General features: G+C 43.4%; 1 protein-coding gene across 1 annotated transcript in view; it reads right to left on the bottom strand.

Moving 5' to 3' along the window:
• Nucleotides 1-20988, bottom strand: part of man1a1 (mannosidase, alpha, class 1A, member 1) — a 94535-nt gene that overhangs the window by 19346 nt on the left and 54201 nt on the right. The window contains exon 5 of the mRNA XM_029251607.1: nt 2959-3053. Within this exon, the coding sequence (XP_029107440.1) occupies nt 2959-3053 (95 nt within the window). The remainder of the gene's footprint in view (nt 1-2958; nt 3054-20988) is intronic.

The following is a 20988-nucleotide window of genomic DNA, read 5'->3' as shown; positions in this document are numbered from 1 at the left end:
GCAATTAAACTTTAAATGTACTGTACTTAATCTGTACTTGAACGTGGTGGAAATGACTTCAGTATTTCAGGTGCTTAAAGTATGAAAGTGAGAGGTTTGAGACAGCCCATCATGTTTCCAGAGTGGCGAAACAAGCTGTGGAGGAAGTACAAGTAAACATCATGGAATGGCTGAATCAGCCCAGAGGCGAGGTCATCCACCCACATGGTGATCTTCCTCCTCCTTGTAACGGAGGCCTTTGTTGCAAGACAGAGGCGATACAGTCTGTAATTTAGGAAGAATACACAATGCTCATCGCTCACCAAGTTCAGCAGTGTGGAATGCTAACCGAAACACCTCACAAATGTTTTGCATAAACCAAAATAAAACAAACAAAAGCCCCTGTATAACCTGTTCATGAATCTTTTACAACTGCATGAACTGAATTGAAAATGCAGAACTTAAGATGAAAGTAGAGACTTGTGCTGAAATACCTTAATTACTTGACATTTTCCTTTTTTCCTTAAATCCCACCTAATGAGCTCCTCCCCGATGCTTGTGTACTGCTGCCACTCTCTATGAAGGTGTACTCCTCTTTGGAAAATGCTGCCTAAGCACCTTTTTGCTTAGGTAACTTTTTCACGCATCCAGTCAAGAGCCAACATGGCATGGAATAAGGGTAATTATGAGGGGGCAAACGTGTCAACATCGACTGGGACCCATTGCAGCATCACACAAGGCAAGCAGAAGTTTGTTTTGCCCATCATGTTGCCCACCCTGGGTCACTATGGTTTAGTATCACCTCAGTAAACCCTGGTGGAGTTCACCCTCCAGCAGCGTGGCGGTGCTGCTATTTCCCCACTACTGTTTGGTATACATATAAGGAAGTAGATGAGACGAGTCAGTGGAGGGTGAAAGTCTAGAAGAGGGTGCGATAACTAGCGAGAGAGTAATATTTTGACTTGTCCCTTGTGTCTTGTTTGATTGTTTCAGTTCAGTGTTGGTGTGTTTTGTACTTTGTCAACGTTTGGCCACAGACATCGACTCTTGTGTCTTCATTGAACGCCTGCAAGAAGACACACAGCTCTGTCATCGACTAATAAGAATATATTGTTTTTTCCCCATTCAAATCACAGCTGCTACAAATCTGGACACTGATCACGTATAAATAACCATCAACTCGAATTAGACTGTTAATGGACGATAGGTGTGCTACACAATATAAAGGGTTTTTTCAGCATTTGCTTCAGTTTTTCTAAATCACTCACTGTTGCACAAATTCTATATTTTGGGACAGGTTTTGAGCACTATATGTACAAGGTTTATCACAAACCCACTAGTCTATCTGGCGTTCTCTCTTACACACTCACACGCACTTGCAGCCATCTCCATGACAACCTGAGTTTCAATTTATAGCTGACAACTCAATTACAAAATTGAGGTGACAAACACAGAAGCATGACATGTGCACCTTCTTTGCTATTACAGGAATCAGAATTTAATACAACTTACATTTTGACTTCATGGCTTAATCTGTTTTTTGTTTTCACTTTCAAACACTCCCTTTTCATTACCCCCTTGTCCAATTAGAGTTGAGGTAGTCTGGAACCTACCCCGGAGGGAAAGGATGCAAAGCTGGTTAGGGTACAGCCTGGTCGGGATGCCAGTCCAATGCAGATGTTTGTTGGTATTTGTTTGCTTTGTTCCCATATATTTTAAATGCTGGCTCTGTGTTGTATCCACACCCTGCTTTTCAACTTTTCAAACATCCACAGGTGAGCTGGGACTCATTTGGATGGCAACAACTCAAGGGCTGGAATCATTACTTTAACATCTCTCTTTAACACCAATGTAAAAATGCACAAAATCCTTAAACTATTTAAGAATGTCCACTAGTGTTGTGACACAAACAACTAATAAGAATTATGCATTTGAGCAGAATCAAATGTAAAGCTGTGCTCCACCTCGCTAAGCACTAATAACCTGGCTGTCTCCTCACCCTAGCCGGAGAGGTGTGGATTCTTAAAAATAACTGCTGACCCAGTAAAGCTGACCAACAGGTCACTCCTCAGGAGAAAGTAAAAGTGACCGTCTGTTCCAGAGGCCACACTGCATCTCCTTAGTCAGTCTCTCAACCACCTTGACATACTGCTGTCCAGCATGGCCTCAGTAGAGAAAAGTGTGTCACACTCACATCCATCAGAACCATAATGATTTAGAATGATGGGAGGATTCTAGTAGGTGCTCTGCGTGCACTAGGAGATGAGCGTCTTTTCCACTGGATAAGATTCCCCCCCTTACTTTACTAGTCTCCAGTGAGGCTTATGGGCTGTTACATGTTTCCAGTTTTTTTTTTCCTCTTCATATTTTAATGCAAATTCCTGTGAATCTCTCACACACACACACACACACACACACACACACGCTGAAACTCCTTGTCCTGAGTGGGGTCGTGGTGAACCGGAGCCTAACCCAGCAACACAGGGCACAAGGCTGGACGGGAAGGGGACACACCCAGGACGGGGCACCAGTCCGTTCCTATGAATCACTGAGGCAGTATAACATAACAACATACCGTTCCAATCTAATCTGAAGCTGTTTGTACACCAATGGCGGTACATTATGAGGTCGCAGCCATCAGTGCAGCGACCTTGCGGTGGCCTGGTGAGGCTGAGTACACCAGGCTTACTCACACTTGAGAAGAAACCCAGCACTGCTTGCCCACAGGCTGCAGAATAGGCAACTGGCTTACAAGCTATGTTTACGGAAAACTTGCAACTGCGGGCTGTCTGGTCAAGGGGGACAAGGTTCAGCTATGGCCTTGTTTGTTAGCATTAATGCTACATACAGCAGCAGAGAAGATGAAGCCAGGGGAGCTGGTTAACAAATGCAAAAAAACAAGTATCACGACCCAGGCAACTCGATGGGTGTACAGAGAATTGGGGTAGAGGTGAGAGACAGCAGGCCCGAGTCACTCACCTCTTCAGGTTCAAGAGGGCCCAAGGAATCCCAGTGGGGGTCTTAAAAGCTGACAGCAGTTTCTCCCCTAGTTCCACCGCCTTCCTCCTGTACACCTGTGAGGAGAGGAAATCGAAATCACTGAAGCACCCAACGATCCTCTCTGCTGTTGACTCTGTACCCTTTTGCCCACCACCATAACCCACATCCTTAACCAACACTGAAGAGTCACAAATGCACGTCTAATCACAGACACACACGTCTAACACAACCTACTGACACACACACACACACACACACACACACACACACACACACACACACACACACACACACACACACACACACTCCACTTCCTCCATCAGGCATGCTGTGTTTTGGGATGAAATTCCATCCTCAGCAAGGAGACTCATCATATCTGTCAGGCAGAGAACATGTGATATTATGGCACTTAGTCAAAATAGTGAGTGAAGGAAAAAATTCAGATTTATCCCCTTAAAACAGTACAACCACAGAATGTGCAGAAAAAGTGGTGGAAATATGACTTGGAGAATATGATCCAGTGGCACTAAAAAGCAAAAGCATTTCACTGGCACCTGGAGGAGCCTGCATCAGCAAAAAGAAACAGTAAAAAGGTAACTTGTCAAATATTGATGTGGGTAAAAAGTACCAGTCTCCCAGAAATAACTCACTTCCTTCTTTTTAAGCCTGGGTAGACTCAAGATGGAGTTCAAGAGAGCATTCAAAAGAGGTGCAGTATTAAGGAAGGTCTGAAATGAAATCACTAGGTGAAGGGGGAAACATTTTTTCCCTCTCAGTGTACTAGTGTTGTAATTCAGGTCATCATCCTGTTTGAGGCATCGTCTGTGGGCCTGCTGGGTGTTCTGAACTGGAGCTGAGACATGTGTATCAATTTCAGGACAAGACAGGCTCCTTCAGAGTCCTTGAGTACCACGGATTGAGGCCGAGAGAGCTACCTGGGCCAGGAGTTCCTGCGGCACAGCACGCTCTCGATTCCTGTGCAATGTAGACCGACTCCCTGTGGGGCAATGGACCCTCTGTAACTGTCAAAGTCTAACACCCGGCTTCAGTTCCAAGCCATGGAGAGGAAATCACACGATGGATCTCAGACATGAGCTGCTAATCATTACATCCAGTCACAAGGTCAGCTTGTGATCGCGAGAACCCAGTGTACTTGCGTCCTGTCTAATTTGCGTGATTAATGTTTTTAATAAACCTACAGCGCAAGTCAAATAAACGACACCACCAGCCCCACGACCATAACCAACATGACCAGACCCATCAAGAAGCAAGCAGTGAACCTCCACTAAAGTTTAATATGCAATTAAATAGCATTTTGCACAGGCTGAGAGGATGAGTGACAATTACATCACGCTGCTGTTGAAGACCGTCCGTCTCCCCCAGTGTGCCCGAATAATGAACACGCGACATGTAAACACTATACAGCTGCATAATAAACACTTTCGAGCCCTAGAGCAAGGACATAAACACAAATCCACAGCCTGCTGCCAGTCATGGGTGTGAATATTAAACACCTCTTTTGTGGGGGAGGCCTCGTGGATGCAAGTGGCACAAATATCTCTGGAGATGTGCGTGTATGTCACAAAACTTGAAGATTGCATCTCCACACCGTCCCCCCACAGCATGTCATTCTTTCCCCTATGAGGCATGACAGACTAGCACAAGCAGAAGGCGATTTGGAGAGAAGCAAGAGGAGGAAAAAAAAAAAAAAAAGAGTGGCTTCAAAGAGAGGGGAAAATTGTGTTTATCATCATGCAATTTGTATCCAGATCAACACGTGACACCAGATGTGATTCTTTGTGTGTGAGTGTGTGCATGAGGAAGTGAGTATGTTTACTGTACAGCTGGGCTGACAGTGTGCTCTGTAACAGCTGTATGTGTGTAGATATGCACTGCAGGTGTGTGTGTGTGTGTGTGTGTGTGTGCGCGCGCGCACAATCATGCTGGCTGCTGTGCTGCCTGCCCGCTGTCCTCACTGTATTATGCTGCTGTCAGGATCCCGCAGCCTGACTGCTCTAGTGCGCTGTGGCTGCAGACGTGTGGGTTGAATGCACCTCTAAAGAAGACAAATTACTGTGTCAGCTTGGCGGCGGGAGCTGTGCGGGAGTGGGTGTGGCAGGGACGAGTGCGGGGAGTGGGGTCATGTTGCCTTGTGGGATCCAGGCCAAATTACTGTGTGTGTAAGGCCAGATAAATGATCCTGCCTCTACAGCATCCTAGTCGGTACAGGTGGAGTGAGGGAATGGAGAATCGACAGGCCTAGGCCAGAGTTCACTAGGATGGGTCTGGAACCCCACAAAGTAGCCCATTAGGAACCCCTTAAACTCACTCCTTGATTTGACCGAAGCGGCTGCCATAACTGTACAGGCACTGTCCGGGTTACGAACGCCCGACTTATGTACAACCCGTACCTACGAACCACCCCCTTACTAACCAGAAGTTAATTTTTTTGTCACCCTTAAGTAACAATCAAATAAAAACTTCATAATTAAGTCTATTAGATTTAAAATTCGAGTTACATACAATTGTTTGTAATAACAAACGGGCACTACTTTACGATGCGCGTCTACAGCTGTTTGTCAGCTTGTAGGCGGGGCGCATAGCCCGAGGTAAAACTAAGACTTCCTTGTTTTCAGTTGGACAGTGACTCGTATGTTATTGTGTTTGGCTTTAATTTTTTTTGTTTTTACCCTCCTAACCATGGCAAAGCTGGAATGTAATGCAAGTCATGGTGATGCACCCAAGAAAAGGAAAACGATCATGAGTGAAACTAAAGTGGAAATAATAAAGCGATCAGAAAAAGGTGATACGCCAACAAACATCGGAAAAACGAACACCGAAGTTTTAGTGTTTTGCGCGCGCGCACACTCTCTCTCTCTCACTCTATTATAAATACTGTACTTGTCACAACCACGCCCCATACCTCAACCAGAAGCTTCAAGCGGAGCATTTGCCTATAAAAGATACTTCTCAACCTCTTCCCAGTTGTGGAATCTCACTTGACACAACCGCCTCTATGCGTTCTTAAACCTACCTCGCTTTGCTCTTCCAAGTCCTGTTCCTCATCGTTTCCCAGTCCCGTTCCACGTCTCTTTGATAATGACCGCCTGCCTTGTCCCTTGACCACAGTTTTGGATCCTCGCCTCTGTTCAGTCTGCCGATCGACCGACCATGAGCACGCATCTAGTCCTTTGACCGAATAAACAATCCTGCACTTGGGTCCAGCCTCCTCCGTGTCCTCTGTTCATCCTGACAGTAGTAACATTTATCATCATCGCCATGTCTCTCTATTATAAGCGATGTATGGATGAGTGACCCATTGTAAGTAGTGTATCCAGCAGTGTAAGTCACCTTGGTGAATAAGATGTGTGGGCTGATAACACTACATAGTATCCATTGGAAGTCGCTTTGGAGAAAAGCATCCAAGTAAATAAATGTAAATGTTATAAATACTGTAGTAACATTTATCATCATTACATCATATTACTACTGTATTGTTATATTAAAGATGTTTTAGTGTATCCAGAAGTGTTTCTTTAATGTTTCTTAAGCATAGAAAGGTACACAATATACTATATACTAAGAAACATTTGACAAACTGACGTTAGATACCCACCATACCCAACTGTTCCGACTTACGTCGGAATCCAATTTAAAGACAGACTGGGGACACGGAACTCGTTCGTAATCCGGAAACTGCCTGTACTGGACAAATATTTCTGTAGACAATCCATGTGTAAAACCCCCAAAAACAGGCTACTAGGAGGACTTACGGTAGCTGAAACTGATCTGTCATTAACCCCCACCTCAACTGGTCCATTCCCATATAACAACACAGTGGTGTACTGTATGTGCGTGTATGGACTACATGAGGAGTAGGCTGAATCCCGAGGTGAGCTGTTACTTTGCTGTAGGGTCAACATCTCATTCATTCTGTTACACTGAACAACATTCAAAAGCAACTTTCCCTTCTCAAAACCCACTGTCTATATACGGTTCTCTATGCTCAAGATTTGTGCATTCAGGCTCTGAGGAGGAAAAGAGGTCAGATAATGTGCTAGAGAGAAGTCTTCTCTCGCAAAGGAGTAAATGAGGCAGTGTGAGGTGGGTGGAAAGTACTAGGGAAGAATGGCATGGCCTGACTGATTTATAGCAAAGCTTTGATACACCACACTGCACAGTAGAGCTTCGGGGCATTGAGCTGCATTAACCAAACACATCCCCCATGTGTCCCAAGTCTAGGAGTACTCGTAGGGAATTCATGCCCTCATGAGAGAAACAGGTGCAAACCAAGACTGACAGGGACAAAGCTATGTGCAGTGGGAGACTTGGCCTGACCCCAGATCAGAGTACAACTTCAACAGTGTGAGCATATGCACATAAAACACGGTATGGGCACATCAGTAGCTAAGAGAGGTTTCTTCCTTCTTAAAACCACTGCAAATTAACTGCAAGAAAAGCGCCGCGTATAAAGAAATCCATGATCCATAATAAATACGAAAAGTTCAAAGGAAATGCTGAAGGGCTTCTTGAGTACCGACATACAAGTATCTTTCGCATGCATCCTTGTTGGCTTGATGCAATGCATTCTGGGAATGCAGCCCAATCACATGCAATCAGCCTTGTCCTCTACCTGCTTGACAGTCAATTTTGGCCATAAAGACAAATTAATACCACCTATTAGGCAAAGGGGCTGTGCCGAAACGCCTCTAACTGCGACGTATGCCAGGACTGATCTCTCCAACATGCTTCTACTATGCAGACGAGGCGGGCCAATACGGTACATCATGCAGGCGGAGCCGCAGGAGGCGGCAGTGAAAGGCCACTTGAAGGCAATTACTGCACTCATTTGCAAGGATTTATCTCTAGTCAGCATGGAGAGCCAGCTATACAAGGCAATGCAATCCCCACCCCCACCCCTCCAGGCTGGTAATTTACTGGGAGCACTCTGGAGAGATAGTGTGAGAGAGCAAATGAGAGGAGGGGGGTAAGATTGTGCGAGAGGAAAAGAGGGATAGGGAATGAGCGAGAGTTCTCAAACGGGTGCAGAATTAAGCACTATTTAAGGCCTGGAGTTCTGCAAAGAGGGCAGAATGTGGTTAAGGTAGAACTGGGTGGGACAGTATAAAGATGGCCCCGCCTCCCCCCAACCAGCCCACTGCCATGCACTCAGATGAGACTGGGTGTTGGGAGCTTGCCACCTTTGGTGAAGAAGGGGTGGGAGGCTGATAAAGGGGAGTGCTTTCTGGCCTGTGCTCAAGCAAACCCATCCATATGGTCGTTCATGACCAGAAAGCAAACACCTCGCACTACAAGCTTCCCGAGATTGAGTGCCGAGGGAAGGTGTTGGACAAGGAGCACCCTCTTGTGAAGAGGCTGGGTAACTAAAGAGACAGTTTGATCAGAGCACAGCGAGCCAAAAGAGACTGCAGCTCAGAGCTCACACACTCTGGATGTTAACCAAACCCCGCCGATTAAGTGGTGCCTCTTTAAAGCCGAGGGCTGCAGTGCTGAACTGCTTGGGCCTCTGACTTTCACAAAGACATTTACACACGAGAGGTGAACCGGTAGGTTTTCTTCTGTGTGAAGAAAGATGGGAGCTTGTTTAAGTAGCAACACTACAGGGTTTTCGTTCTCTCGTTCTCTCTCTCTCTCTCTCTCTCGTTCTCTCTCTCAGTATGTTGGGTGTGTCTGTGCAATGAGGTGGGAGCTGTTGAAAGGGTGGTGTAGGGAGCTGGAAATGAGAAGTGAAATCCACAACTTGGCGGGTACAGTAGCACCACCAATGGCGCAGACTCTGATACCCAGTGTGCGAGAGAGCGTGACTGGACATGAAAAACAGCTGTTGGAGGAAGAACCAGCTTCCTGCCCTTCCTTCCTTCTGTCTCATGGGGTAAATAGGTGGCCAACGTAACGTGGTGCAATTCTTCTACAAGCAATGGATCACATACCACTGTGATCGCTGTCGATTTTGGCAGCAACAATATAAGAAAGAGACTGGGGGGTGAGAAGACCAACAATAACAACTCAAAGCTCATTATCTTCTCAGACTTGTTATTTTGTATTGATTTGAAAACGTGCCAGGCGGCCCACAACTGTGGCTCACCGAGATAATTGTATTTCAGTTGTCAGTGCAAATTCTTTAATGAATTCATTCTGCTATAATGACAGAGTCCCTCTTAAAGGCATGCACAGCGGCACGGACAGGACCAGAGAGCAATAATTGATTTCCGCAAAAACCGAGCAGACAACTTTATTATGTCCCTTATATACTGTAACACGGGGGCATTGTGTTCATTACAATGCAAGACGGATGGCCATGCAGAGGGCATGGACAAAGGTTTATCTTTGCGAGGTTCCTGCTCAGTTCGCTGGGGTACGAGAGCACTTCTGTCAGATGTAATCAAGCATTCGAAAAGGAGCACCGTTCAGCCAGACAAACAAATACACTGACAAAGGAAGATACAGAAAGAACTGATTAACAAACTAATGTACTGTGCGATTATGGCAAACACTGCCAGCATTGTTCTGTGTAATCTTCCATTTGCTCCGCATGTACTGCATTTTTGACCAAGAAGCCATATGAGATGCTCAGTGGAAGAGTGTCAGCCGAACAAAAAAACGCAGAACCTAGGTCAGTGAACCAATCCTGTTTGTTGTCCCTATGATCACGATTCTTTAACTAGCAGTGTGGACAGAGGTGACCTGCGATCTCATGCCAGGCTCATGTTTAGAAAGATAAAGTTGCTAAGAAAAGGCAGCTGCTGGAGGAATTTCTTGTGCTCACTTTTCAAGTCAACAGTGAGACTGCTGGGTGGTTGTGGATCTGAGGAGCTACAGCTTCCGTAATGGTGGGATCTGTGCTCATGTTAGAACTTGGAACCCTCAATAGCCAGGCTGCAGACACACTGGGAAACAAGAGATTGATAAGTCTTTCTGCCATCCATGTCATATTGCAAGACTCTGAAGGAAAATACTGCTGCAATCTAGATGTGGTATTGGTGAATACAATTCTTTTCCACCAAGTCCTCTGGCCTGTTAAAAGCTGATAGCAAAAAAAGACTAAGGATTACGGAAGCATGGGAAAATCATCATCAAATATTCCTCCCAGGGCTGAACATCCTTATCACACACTTATGGAATGCAAATATGGGCTTGGGTGTGGACAACTTTTACACATAGATATTTCCGGTTTTGGACAGCAAAAAAAAAAAAAAAAAAAAAAACAGCTGTGGGTGTTAAGTCTGTATTAAGACATAAGGGTAGAGTGTGGGTATGTGGCTACAAGAAATAATTAAATCAGCATAAGAAAAAGAAGGAAGGGCAAGGCTATAGTAGAAAGAGTTGGAGTATGAAAATGAAAATAAACCTGGCTAAAATAAAACATTAGCACTCACATGTTAAAGCGAAAGGAAAATTAAAGAGGAGTGGTCAACAGAGAAGGGGCTGAAGCACACCCCCTCTCCCCCCAAAGCTTAGCAGGAGATGCTGAATGGGCTTTAAGAGCACACTCCATAGATGACAAGTATTGCCAGAGACCATAACACCCCCCTCCTCAGACTCCCTGGGTTTTCCTGGGTGTAATGATGGTCCCCTCACCACCGCACAGTTCCTACCCATAGTTGAACTATCTTCTAAACACAGGTGCAGCCCCCTATTGCTAAAGAGCTCAGAACCACTTTATATCCATTTGATGTGAATGGCAATAAATTATAATTGCAGGCATTAAAACCAAAAATATATAGGCTGCAATAAAGGCCTTTCAACTCTAAATGGAACATAATTTCATTGAAATCCTTTTAATGCCTCATCGCTCCAGAATGACAATTTTCTCCATCTGAATACCAAATTTCCGCCTCTTCTGATTTCACCTGGATATTGCCCCTTTCAACTGCAATCTTCAGACAGGGAGATGCAGAGTAAAATTTACAGTCAGTTATTCCAACAAAGCAGAGGAAACAAAGTAATATACATGCAAAATTTCGCCCGTTTCCGGAAAGCTGCCAGAGAAGCTTGTGACAGATTGACAGGAAAACATCCTGTGAGATGTTGCCTCAAAATCAAATGGAAAAATCTCCCCCCCCTTGTTTCTCCATCCCAAAGTTTACAAACTGTGAAGAATTAAAAATGTCCATTCAGTGATCTGTGAAAAAGCTTATTATTTCTTCGCTGATGCAATTATCCAAAGTGACTTACCTCTTTTGCCAATTTCCCATGGGAAATTTTTACTGAAGCAATTTTGCAAAACAACCATCATTAAGGTCCAAAAAAATATTCATGTCCATAAATCCAGTGCTACCTGCTTCCAAATGCTCCAGGTTGGATTAGATCCTCATATGTGAACCTATACAAATCCAACAAAAATTCACAACTATGTCACAGCAGAATCATACACAAATACTCTCAATACCATACTGCCCAGCAAGGCAGGTGACTCTGTTAGTAGTAACATCTTTACAGTCGAGTCATTTGTTAAAGCAAAGCACAGTACAGGAACGCAGATCAGTAACTCAGCAGCCACTTGTTTGCTGTCTGGATTCCTGGCCATGTGCAACTGACTTGAACACCTGGTTCAGTGCAGTGTTTGGGCCGATAAAGATCTTCCAAGACCTTTAAGAACAGGCAGGTGGAGAACAAAGGGTTCAACAATGTCTCTGTGCCCCGGTAAGGAAGAGTAAAACAAAGCAGGCTGTCAAAGCGGAAGCTCTTGGTTCTCCACCGGCCAAGTTTTTGAGATCCTACTCAAAAGGTAACCTTTAAAGAACCCTCATCTCATCAAAGGGACACCATGGGATTTCATTAGACCTCCAAACACTGGCACAAAGAATACATTTTAAACTAGCTGATGTAATTGCAACGCAATTGGTAAATGGTCTGAGACAAGGAATCGAAATTAAGGACACCTCAAGGTGAAGTGGGCTTGGGATCGCTCAATCCAGAGGTGAGGAGGTGAGGGAAAGCTTGTAAAGGGTCCCCAGCGCTAATAAAGGTGCTGGAGAAGAACTCGATCTCCCCACTATTCAAGCACACAGTCTAATTTTTCCACCTGTAAGCATGACCCCCCCCCCCACCTTTAAATAACCCAGCAAAATTAAGATTAAAATACTTTGAATTGAGGAGGGGGCGTGGTGGCGCAGTGGGTTGGACCGGGTCCTGCTCTCGGGTGGGTCTGGGGTTCGAGTCCCGCTTGGGGTGCCTTGCGGTGGACTGGCGTCCTGTCCTGGGTGTGTCCCCTCCCCTTCTGGCCTTACGCCCTGTGTTACCGGGTAGGCTCCGGTTCCCCATGACCCCGTATGGGACTAGCGGTTCCGAAAGAGTGTGTGTGTGTGTGTACTTTGAATTGAAGACTTATTGTCTTAACCACACAGCATGAAAAATTACAAGATGAAATGATGCTACATTGAGAGAAACTATCACCAGTGACTGGTTATACTCAAGAACACATAAGACTATCATTTTTCTTTTTATCATATTGCTCTACTTAGAGAGCAATATGAGTGCATGCTCCTAACATATCCTTTGACTGATTAAGGCTGCAGCTTTCGCACTTCCCAATGTCTGCAGCGCAACTGCCCAGAAAATCACAATAACGGTACTCTACATGCTTCGGACTCAACTTCTTATTCCCTTCAGCGGGGAGCCTGAAGAAAAATGGAGAACTTGAAATACCCTCAAATAAAGGTTATGGAAGGAAAGTGAGGCAGAGTTTGAGTACCAAATCGTTAATTCCTTGGTGAAAAATTGAGTGTTACATCCTGCTAGGTTGGAACTACTCTGCAAGCATGCTGGGAAGAAGGGGCAACATTTCTTGTGTTACTCGGGACCCGCTAATATGTGAACTTCAGAGTGTCTCTGATTCGCTTCACAATAATGTCACGCTAATCTGAAGGAAGTCTCAGCAAGTGTGTGACCCCATTGACTAAACCAATTTTATCCTTGTCAATCCACCCTAGCGTGCGAGCATGAATAAGGTCTTGAAACAGACAAGCGAGGTGTCCATTTCCCCGTTTAAGATAAACAGGACCGTACCTGATCTGAAACACGCAGGACGAGAAACGGCCGTGTCAGCTGGTAGATTAGACAGGGGTGGGTCTGCGGCAACCTTCCTGCAGCTCACTTAGGAAAACGCAAATTGCAAACGACGCTTAACCTAAATATTGCAAAGGAGTGCTGAAGATAAGCTCATAGGTGATTATGGATGTGTCTTGTCACAGCTTGACTATTGTTAATCCACTTGGAAGGCCTTGTGATTACAGCACAAGCAAAGGCAGGGTAGAAATAAACAGCTACATCCCCTCTCAAATTTGGCTCTTACCAAGACACATGCTGTATTAGTGTATTTTCTGCCAACCACTGTGCATGTCAAAAGGCAACAAATGGGAGTGGCTGGACAATGTGGAGGAGTGGGAGAGCACATTTCTTCTCTTAACTTTCTCTGCTGTTACTCAAACACAAGCAATCGCATTTACATTTATTTAGCAGATGCTTTTCTCCAAAGTGACTTCCTATGTAGTGTTATGAGCCCACACACCTTATTCACCGTAGTGACTTGCACTGCTAGATACACTTCTTACACTGGGTCACTCATTCATACATCAGTGGAACACACTTTCTCTGTCACTCACACACCATGAGTGAACCTGAACAGCATGTCTTTGGACTGTGGGAGGAAACCCACGCAGAAACAGAGAGAACATTCAAACTCCACACAGACTGAGCAGAGACTGAACCGAAGTCCTCTCGCACCACCCAGGCGCTGTGAGACAGCAGTACTGCTCACTGTGGATCACAAAGCTACAATGCTTTCAGTACATTGAAATGTCAGACTACTGTTCTGTGACTCCTTTGTAAGCACTACTGATCTGTCAGTGCCCAGCTGGGTATTAAGGAGAAGAATTTAAAAAGGAGAAAGTTCGTCTTGCTTTATTATAATAGGTTGAATGAGTAGGTTCAGGAAAAAGCATTTTAATTCTCTATGATGCAGCAAATGCTGAAGAGAAGAACCCAGCAAACAACCAAAAGCATAGTTATACTTATTGGATCACAATATAGTTAAAAAATTAAACACTGATTTTTGGTCTTTCATCCAAAAAAAAGACAATTAACTTCCCAACACAACTAAAGCAGAAAACTGGTGTAACAACCATCTGTTTACACAGGATGAGCTGGACAGCTTTTCTTCTTCCATTGTGGAATTAGCAGCCATGGAAACTGGTTTAATAAAATATTTGGCTAAAACAAATAAAATATGGCAGAAAGCCAAAGTGAGGTTAAAGAAAAAAAAAAAAAAAAGAAAAAAGAAAAAAGTGATCAGCATCCCACATGAGAGCAGTACATCACCTAATCTGCCACCAACAGAGTCATCTTGGAAAAACACTGTTTACTTGTTTTTCTGTTCTTGTATAAACTTCTGCATGAGGCCTCTACATGTGGCTTACTGAAAACTGAAACAGATGTAGAAACCTGACAAATGACTGTACATGCTGTCAGTTGTACTGAACCAAGAGTACAAACTGTGGGTTTGGGACTAAGAATTCGTTAGAAGAATTCTTTTGTGCCAACTGCAGTTAAATATTAAATAGGGAATTCCAAAACTGAGGTTTTAGACTGGTATATAGAGGTTTTTAAACTTGATTGTTGTTTACTTTTTTATTTTTTAATTGTATGTTAGGGTGTGTATTGTTTTATGTGAGTCCAATGTTGTGCACTGGCCATGTCATGGTGTCTGAGACAAATTTCCCTGGAAAGAGACAAAGTATACTCAAATTCAAAACCAGTGTACGTACTGTGAGATGTACAACACCCAGAGTACAAACCAAGTTTGGGGCTAAAGCCACAGAACACAGTCATTCTGGTAGGGATTCTGATGTGTATCTTGTAGGCTCGCCAATAAAAGCACTCTAAAAAATGTAGTTTTGACACTGAACTCTGTACAGACCAGATCCAAGGCCACAGTGATTTATGCTGGATGAACCTTATGCCAGACAGCATGTTCAACTCAACAATGAACTCTGACCATCAGCAATTTTTGGCTTCCTGCTACCCCTGTTCTCCACACAAAACTACTGCTAGAGGACAGTACCTGCATTTTAGATTGTAGAGAGGAAACTGTGCCTTTATTTGTCATTCTTCAACACATGGAAAGGTGGAATGAAGAGCTGGGTGAAACTTGGGTGAAAAGGGGGCTAAAAGTGCTCTTTATCATCAACGAAAGCACAGCAATCTAATTCCAAGAGGAACTTTCAAAAGCTCTGTTCACCCGTTTTCATGACAACATCTCATGTTGACATGGAACAGCTGGGCTGGACTTAACCCACCTGTGAGCAGGGAAGGGAGGACTAATGTCATTGACAGGTTATAAGACATCTACTCAGGCTGAAAAAGAAAAACACCCTGTGCAAGAGGAGCAGAGCTTGGAAAGAAAAAGATGAGTTCACAGAAAAAAATAACTCTGTTCTTATCAATTTTTTTTGCTTTTATGAAGTATATTACCAAAAGTACTGCTAAACTTAATCCCTCTGAGAATAACCTTCTGGGTTGAAATGTGCTCTGGTGGCACAGATATCTCAAGTGTGGCAGGGGTGTTATGATCCTCGATGAGCCCGCGCTGTGTTGCTAAAATGAGTTTTTCAGCTCCTCGTGCTCCCATGATCTTTCCACGGGTTGGTCCTGACCTCAAAACAGTTTCTCTATTTGTGCCACAAGAGTCCGATAATGGCACTCTGTACCAAAAACGGCAAGATGCACCCCCAACCCCAAAAGGGTCCAGAAAGATTCAGTTAGGTTACAACAAGATTTGAAGTTCTGGAACCAATAATTTTAGGTAGATATCACAACAACATATTAGATATCGGAGCAGATATTAGAATATTACAAATATTAAACAGTACACGCACAGTGGCTGAAGCCACTTGTCCCGAGCAGGGTCACGGCAAGCTGGAGGCTAACCTGGCAATACAGGGTGTAGGGCTGGAGGGGGACACACCCAGGATGCAACACCCCAAGCAGGATTTGAATCCCAGACCCACCAGAGAGCAGGACTTGGCCAAACCTGCTGCGCCACTGTGCCCCCTCCATTTAAACAGTACATGTTAGAAATTCCAAAATTTTACCCCCTACATTCTACTATAGTCACCTTTACAGAAGACAAAGTTAAAAGCAGCCAATTTTATGCTTATTAAGTTTTAGTTATTAAAAGGCAAGCAGAGCTCAAAGGGACTGGTGGTCATGTCTAAAGGGCTGGGATGAGATTAAAACACAATTAGTTAATGAATATTTAAGCAGAAGAACCCTTTTCTGAATCTGAAAAATGCAAAAAAAAAAAGTGTGAGGACATCCTGTGCAACGTGCCTAGTGTTTCCTGGTACAGAATTAAATTGGAAACCAGGGCATTTGCAATACAGGAATAAAACTAAGTGTTTTATAATTTATTATCTGATAATGATCAACAATGAAAATCCTGAAAACCTCCAAAGAATTCTCAAAACAGTCAAATAAGAATGTGTAAAATCAACAGCACATAGTAATAATGTGGGAAATAAAGGCTCCTGGTGCTGAGACTTCTACAATTTGTTCTCACTTCAGACCCCTGGGGTTCTCACCAGCAACAGAATTACCCTTCACAGAGCCAATGAGCAGCACTGACATCAGAATACTGGCATTCAAGATTCATGTGAATTTCCAGGATAGCAGTGCACATCAAATGCTGACCATAACTGGGTAAACTAACAGGTGATGTTGGTCAAATAGGAGACGTTAAACAGAGCAAAGTGGCACATGTGGACCAGGAGGGGGCAAGGTAACACAGCAAGGCCTGCATTAAAAAAAAAGCTAAAAATTATGGAAAATAATTAAGGAAATGTGGTATTGAAAACCAAAAGGGAAAAAAAGGGAACGGCCCTGAAGGACATGGGTATGTACAGGGCACTAGTAACCAACAAGGCAGAAAGGTACTGGACTGTTCTCCAATCCCACCAGCACTCCAAAAAGGCAAGGGAAGGTTTTGTCACAATAGCATATGGTCTTCATGGCAAATTGGTTCCTGTTTCAGAACAGGAATTGGGGGGGGGGGGGGGGTCTTCTATGGATATAAGTGTGTTGGAATTAATAGGCCAAATCACATGGAAAAGATTTTAAACTGTTCAAATCTCACAATGAGCCAGAATGAATGAATGAATGAATATGGCTAAATGCCAAACTTAGGAAAAAGTATAAAGTATAGGCTTTATTGCAGATCCTTCCAAAAATATCCCTAACCATGAAAGTCGAGCAATCAACGAAGTTGAGCAAAGGGAGCTGGTAGTGTAGTGGTTAGAGCTGCTGCCTTTACACCCAAAGGTTGTAGGTTCAAGTTTCACCTCCAGCTGAAATGCCCTTGAGCAAGGTACAACTAAATTAGTCCAGTAAAAACTGCTGTAAAATAAAATTGTGCCAGTAAAGATTACCCAGCTGTACAAACAGGTAAATAATTCTCAGTTGCTTTGCAGAAAAGCAGCAGCTAAATAATGTAATGTGTGGCGCTCCACTCATGACTTTTACTGACTACATTGCTGCCATTCAGATGCACACTTACTCTTTGGAACATTAGGGGAAAATACTCGTAAAGCGAGAAATCAAAGAGTAAACGAGTGCATGGTCATCATGCTCTTGAATGAAGACTTTATGTTAAGGTTCATCTGTTTTGCTTGTCTTGTTGAGGAATAAGTGGAAAACTATTGATTTACTTCACTGAGCAACAAGTGTTAACCATTTTAATACTGCTGCTACACAATTCTTAACATTCATGTAGAAGGCATCAATTTAATAGCATGGTTTAGTGACTGGAGCAGGGTGATGAGGTCAAACTGTGTTCCACACCTTCAGTCCCTAGTGATGCAGGATGCGCCAATAGCAGCAATTCTAAGAGTAACCCTACAAACGATTAGCAAAAAAAAAAAAAAAGTTCACTGAAGTTTTTGATGTCACACCTCTTCACGTTCATTACAGTAACAGTAATTCCCATTAATTATGTGCGTGACATTCAGGTCATATATACATTCATCATGTTGCAGATATACAAGTGATATACTGGTGGATGAAATGCTTATATGCCGGTCAAAAAGTGAAGTGGAGAACAACTTGGGCTCTTCTCAAATGGTCGGTAGCATTTGAAAAGAATACAAATCAGGCCTTCAAAGGACTGAACATATCAATGGCACACTCACCACGGATCAGTCCGGAAAAGGGCTGACATTTTAACGTGTATGTTGCTTAATTAGGGATGAGAACAAATGCAATGTTTACTGTAATAAGCAATGTCTACTGACAGAAACAAATGGCTTTCTACCGAGGGCTATGATTAATTTCCTCCCTGTCTGGCAGTAAACAAGGGAAATACATTTTCTAATCATATGAGGGAAGGAAGGAAGAGGGGGGGGGGGAGAAAAAAAAAAAACAAAAAAAAAAAAAAACGCAATAAGCAGTGGTAACGAGCCATCAGCCTGATGCGGTCTAACGACTCGTGATTTACATGCTAATAGGGAGTTATCAAAAAGAACAAAGAGAAAGGATGGGGCCCAGCTTCCCTGGCGTTGAGTCACTACGGTTCACCTGTTCTCCAGAGGGACCCTGTACACCTACAAAAACCTCTTATCTGCATGGGCGTCTCTTGTCAGACTTTCCATCATCCAAAGTAAATGGAAACGAGGGTTTTCTTTAGATTTATCACTCCAAATAAAGGCCTATGGTTTCCCTACAGAAAGGACTCCTTGACAAAAATGGCTTTCTGGTTTTTCTTACTTTCCTGACAGGCATCCTAAGTTTAAAAGGAAGAAAAAAAAAGTTTGACAATTCTGTCTTCTGAACTCAAGCCTTCCTGTGAGGCCCGTATGCCCAGTCCAATGTCGGACTTTCAGAAGAGATAACACTTCTCCTATGGAGAGGAAGACTTTTCTTCTGTGCCTTTGAGGCTGTATGCCACTTTCCATTTCCTGGTGTCTTTCTTCATTTCATTTGACACATGAGGCTCACTTAGACTAAGGACACATTTAAAGACAGGAAATGAACCTGAGGACCAGAGTGCCGCTGTTCAGTTCAAGAAGAGTCCTCTCTCAGACAGAACACAAACACATCATATGCGTGGTTTAAAAAAAACCTCCAGGAATAATCATGGCATGAGCGTACAAACAAGGCCACAGTTGACGTCCGCATCCAGATGAGGAGACTCCACATCTTGAGGGGCTCAAGGGACAGCCCCAACCATCACTAAAACAGTTTCATGCTCATTTACTGGTGCGTGCCAAACTTCCACCATTGGAAAATCCCGAACTTTGTAGTTTGCCATTTTTGGAGGGGTAGGGGAAAATCAGTCCCCATGCTTTTTTAAAAATTTTTTTTTAAAAATTAAAAACAGCCGATATGACATTTATAAGTTCTTTTTTAAAATGCTCTTAGACTCCTACATTTTCAGATTTTTCGGATGCTGCTAGCATCTGTCTCTCAAACTTCCGTGTTCTCTGTATCCTGGCAAAAAGCTTTTGGTACAAACTCCTTTGATCACATATAGCATGTGGCCCATTTTCTACAAGTTACTTGTTGTTCTTTCATATATTAAACACTATGTAGTTATCCCAAATCCAAGTCCTTATCTTAGCAAAGTGTCAAAAGAATTCAAGGACACAAAGACATGTTTTGAAAAATGACAATAAAACCTTGATGTTCAAACTTGTGAATAAACAACCCATTTAATTAAGCTAAGTATTTTGGATAGATCGTCTTCCAGAAGTCTTATTTGATCCAATTTAGTTGTTATCCTTCAGAGATGACTGACTACATTCATATGGCATAGGTCCCCATAGTTTGTTGAAATTATTTTATTTGAAAATCTGAAATAAATATGGATTTACCATTGTCTGTTACCAGAAGACAAAATCCAAGCATCAGGCTAAACAACCAAAGACATGTTTCATTATAAATAGGAAGAATCTCCTATACATACCTTGGAGGTCAAGGTTAAACTGTTTATTGATACAATAATGAACGCAGGGGTCAAACTGGCTAAGATGCTGTGGTCACACTTCCTGAGTTCAGAAAACATTCAAGTGTTGTACTTTTGACATGTTGAGCTCTTTAAATGTGCCATAGCAACACATGGACTGAAAAGTCAAGGGCTTGAGGTAGGTCTCTTCATTCAGCCTGGTTTCCAGCTCATGCTTGCCAATAAAGGGCTCATTATGGCCAAATGCTGCAGGAGACTGCCATTTATTCACAATGGGATTCAGTGATGACTGGGCAAACAAAACCTTTGCTGCTTCTGCTCTAGGAAATGCCTATATTTTCTCACAGAGCTCTCTTCCTTTAAACCTTTTAGCAGCTGGTCTTGCAAGTATGACATATTTTCAGCTGAAACAGAGAGGACTGATACAAATTGGTTGTGCTGTGTTTTGCTGTACATCAGTGCCAGTATTGTTTCTTTGACTAGGCAGGATATTGTATTAAATGACGATTACAATTGTAAATTTTTCACTCATTCAGATGGCCATCTTCATGAGGGGTAAAACAACAGGATGTTGACCGAAAACCTGTTATTACAACCCCATATCCTTAATCACTAACACTACCCATTTCCTCAGCTTGCTGGACTTCAGGGGACCCAGCGGACGGGTCACTGCATCACCAAAGCGAGGTGGGCTGTGCAACAGCATGAGGGACAGAGTGAACTGTATGGCGTGAGACTAGGTAACAAACATGTTCCAAGGTGAAGCACATAGCAATGTGACGGCTGGCTCACCTGTGTCTGCCTACGCATCTATTTGGGCCCTGGGTACTTTAGCAATCTCCATTGTGGATGGAATGATCTAACTGGGGACAGTAATGCGCTGATCTTCATTCAAGCAAGCAGCTTCTAACAGCAATGGTAACGGAAACTAACACCACAAGCTGACTACATAATCACTGCCCTTACATAAGCTTGTAGAGGCAACCAAAGAAAACGATTGCTCGGGTAATTATTTTGGAGTCAAATGAGCAAAA

This window comes from Scleropages formosus, chromosome 1 (genome assembly GCF_900964775.1).
Source record: "Scleropages formosus chromosome 1, fSclFor1.1, whole genome shotgun sequence".
Taxonomy (NCBI): domain Eukaryota; kingdom Metazoa; phylum Chordata; class Actinopteri; order Osteoglossiformes; family Osteoglossidae; genus Scleropages; species Scleropages formosus.
The sequence above is the reverse complement of the archived record's forward strand: the minus strand, read 5'-3'. Positions and strand labels throughout refer to the sequence as shown.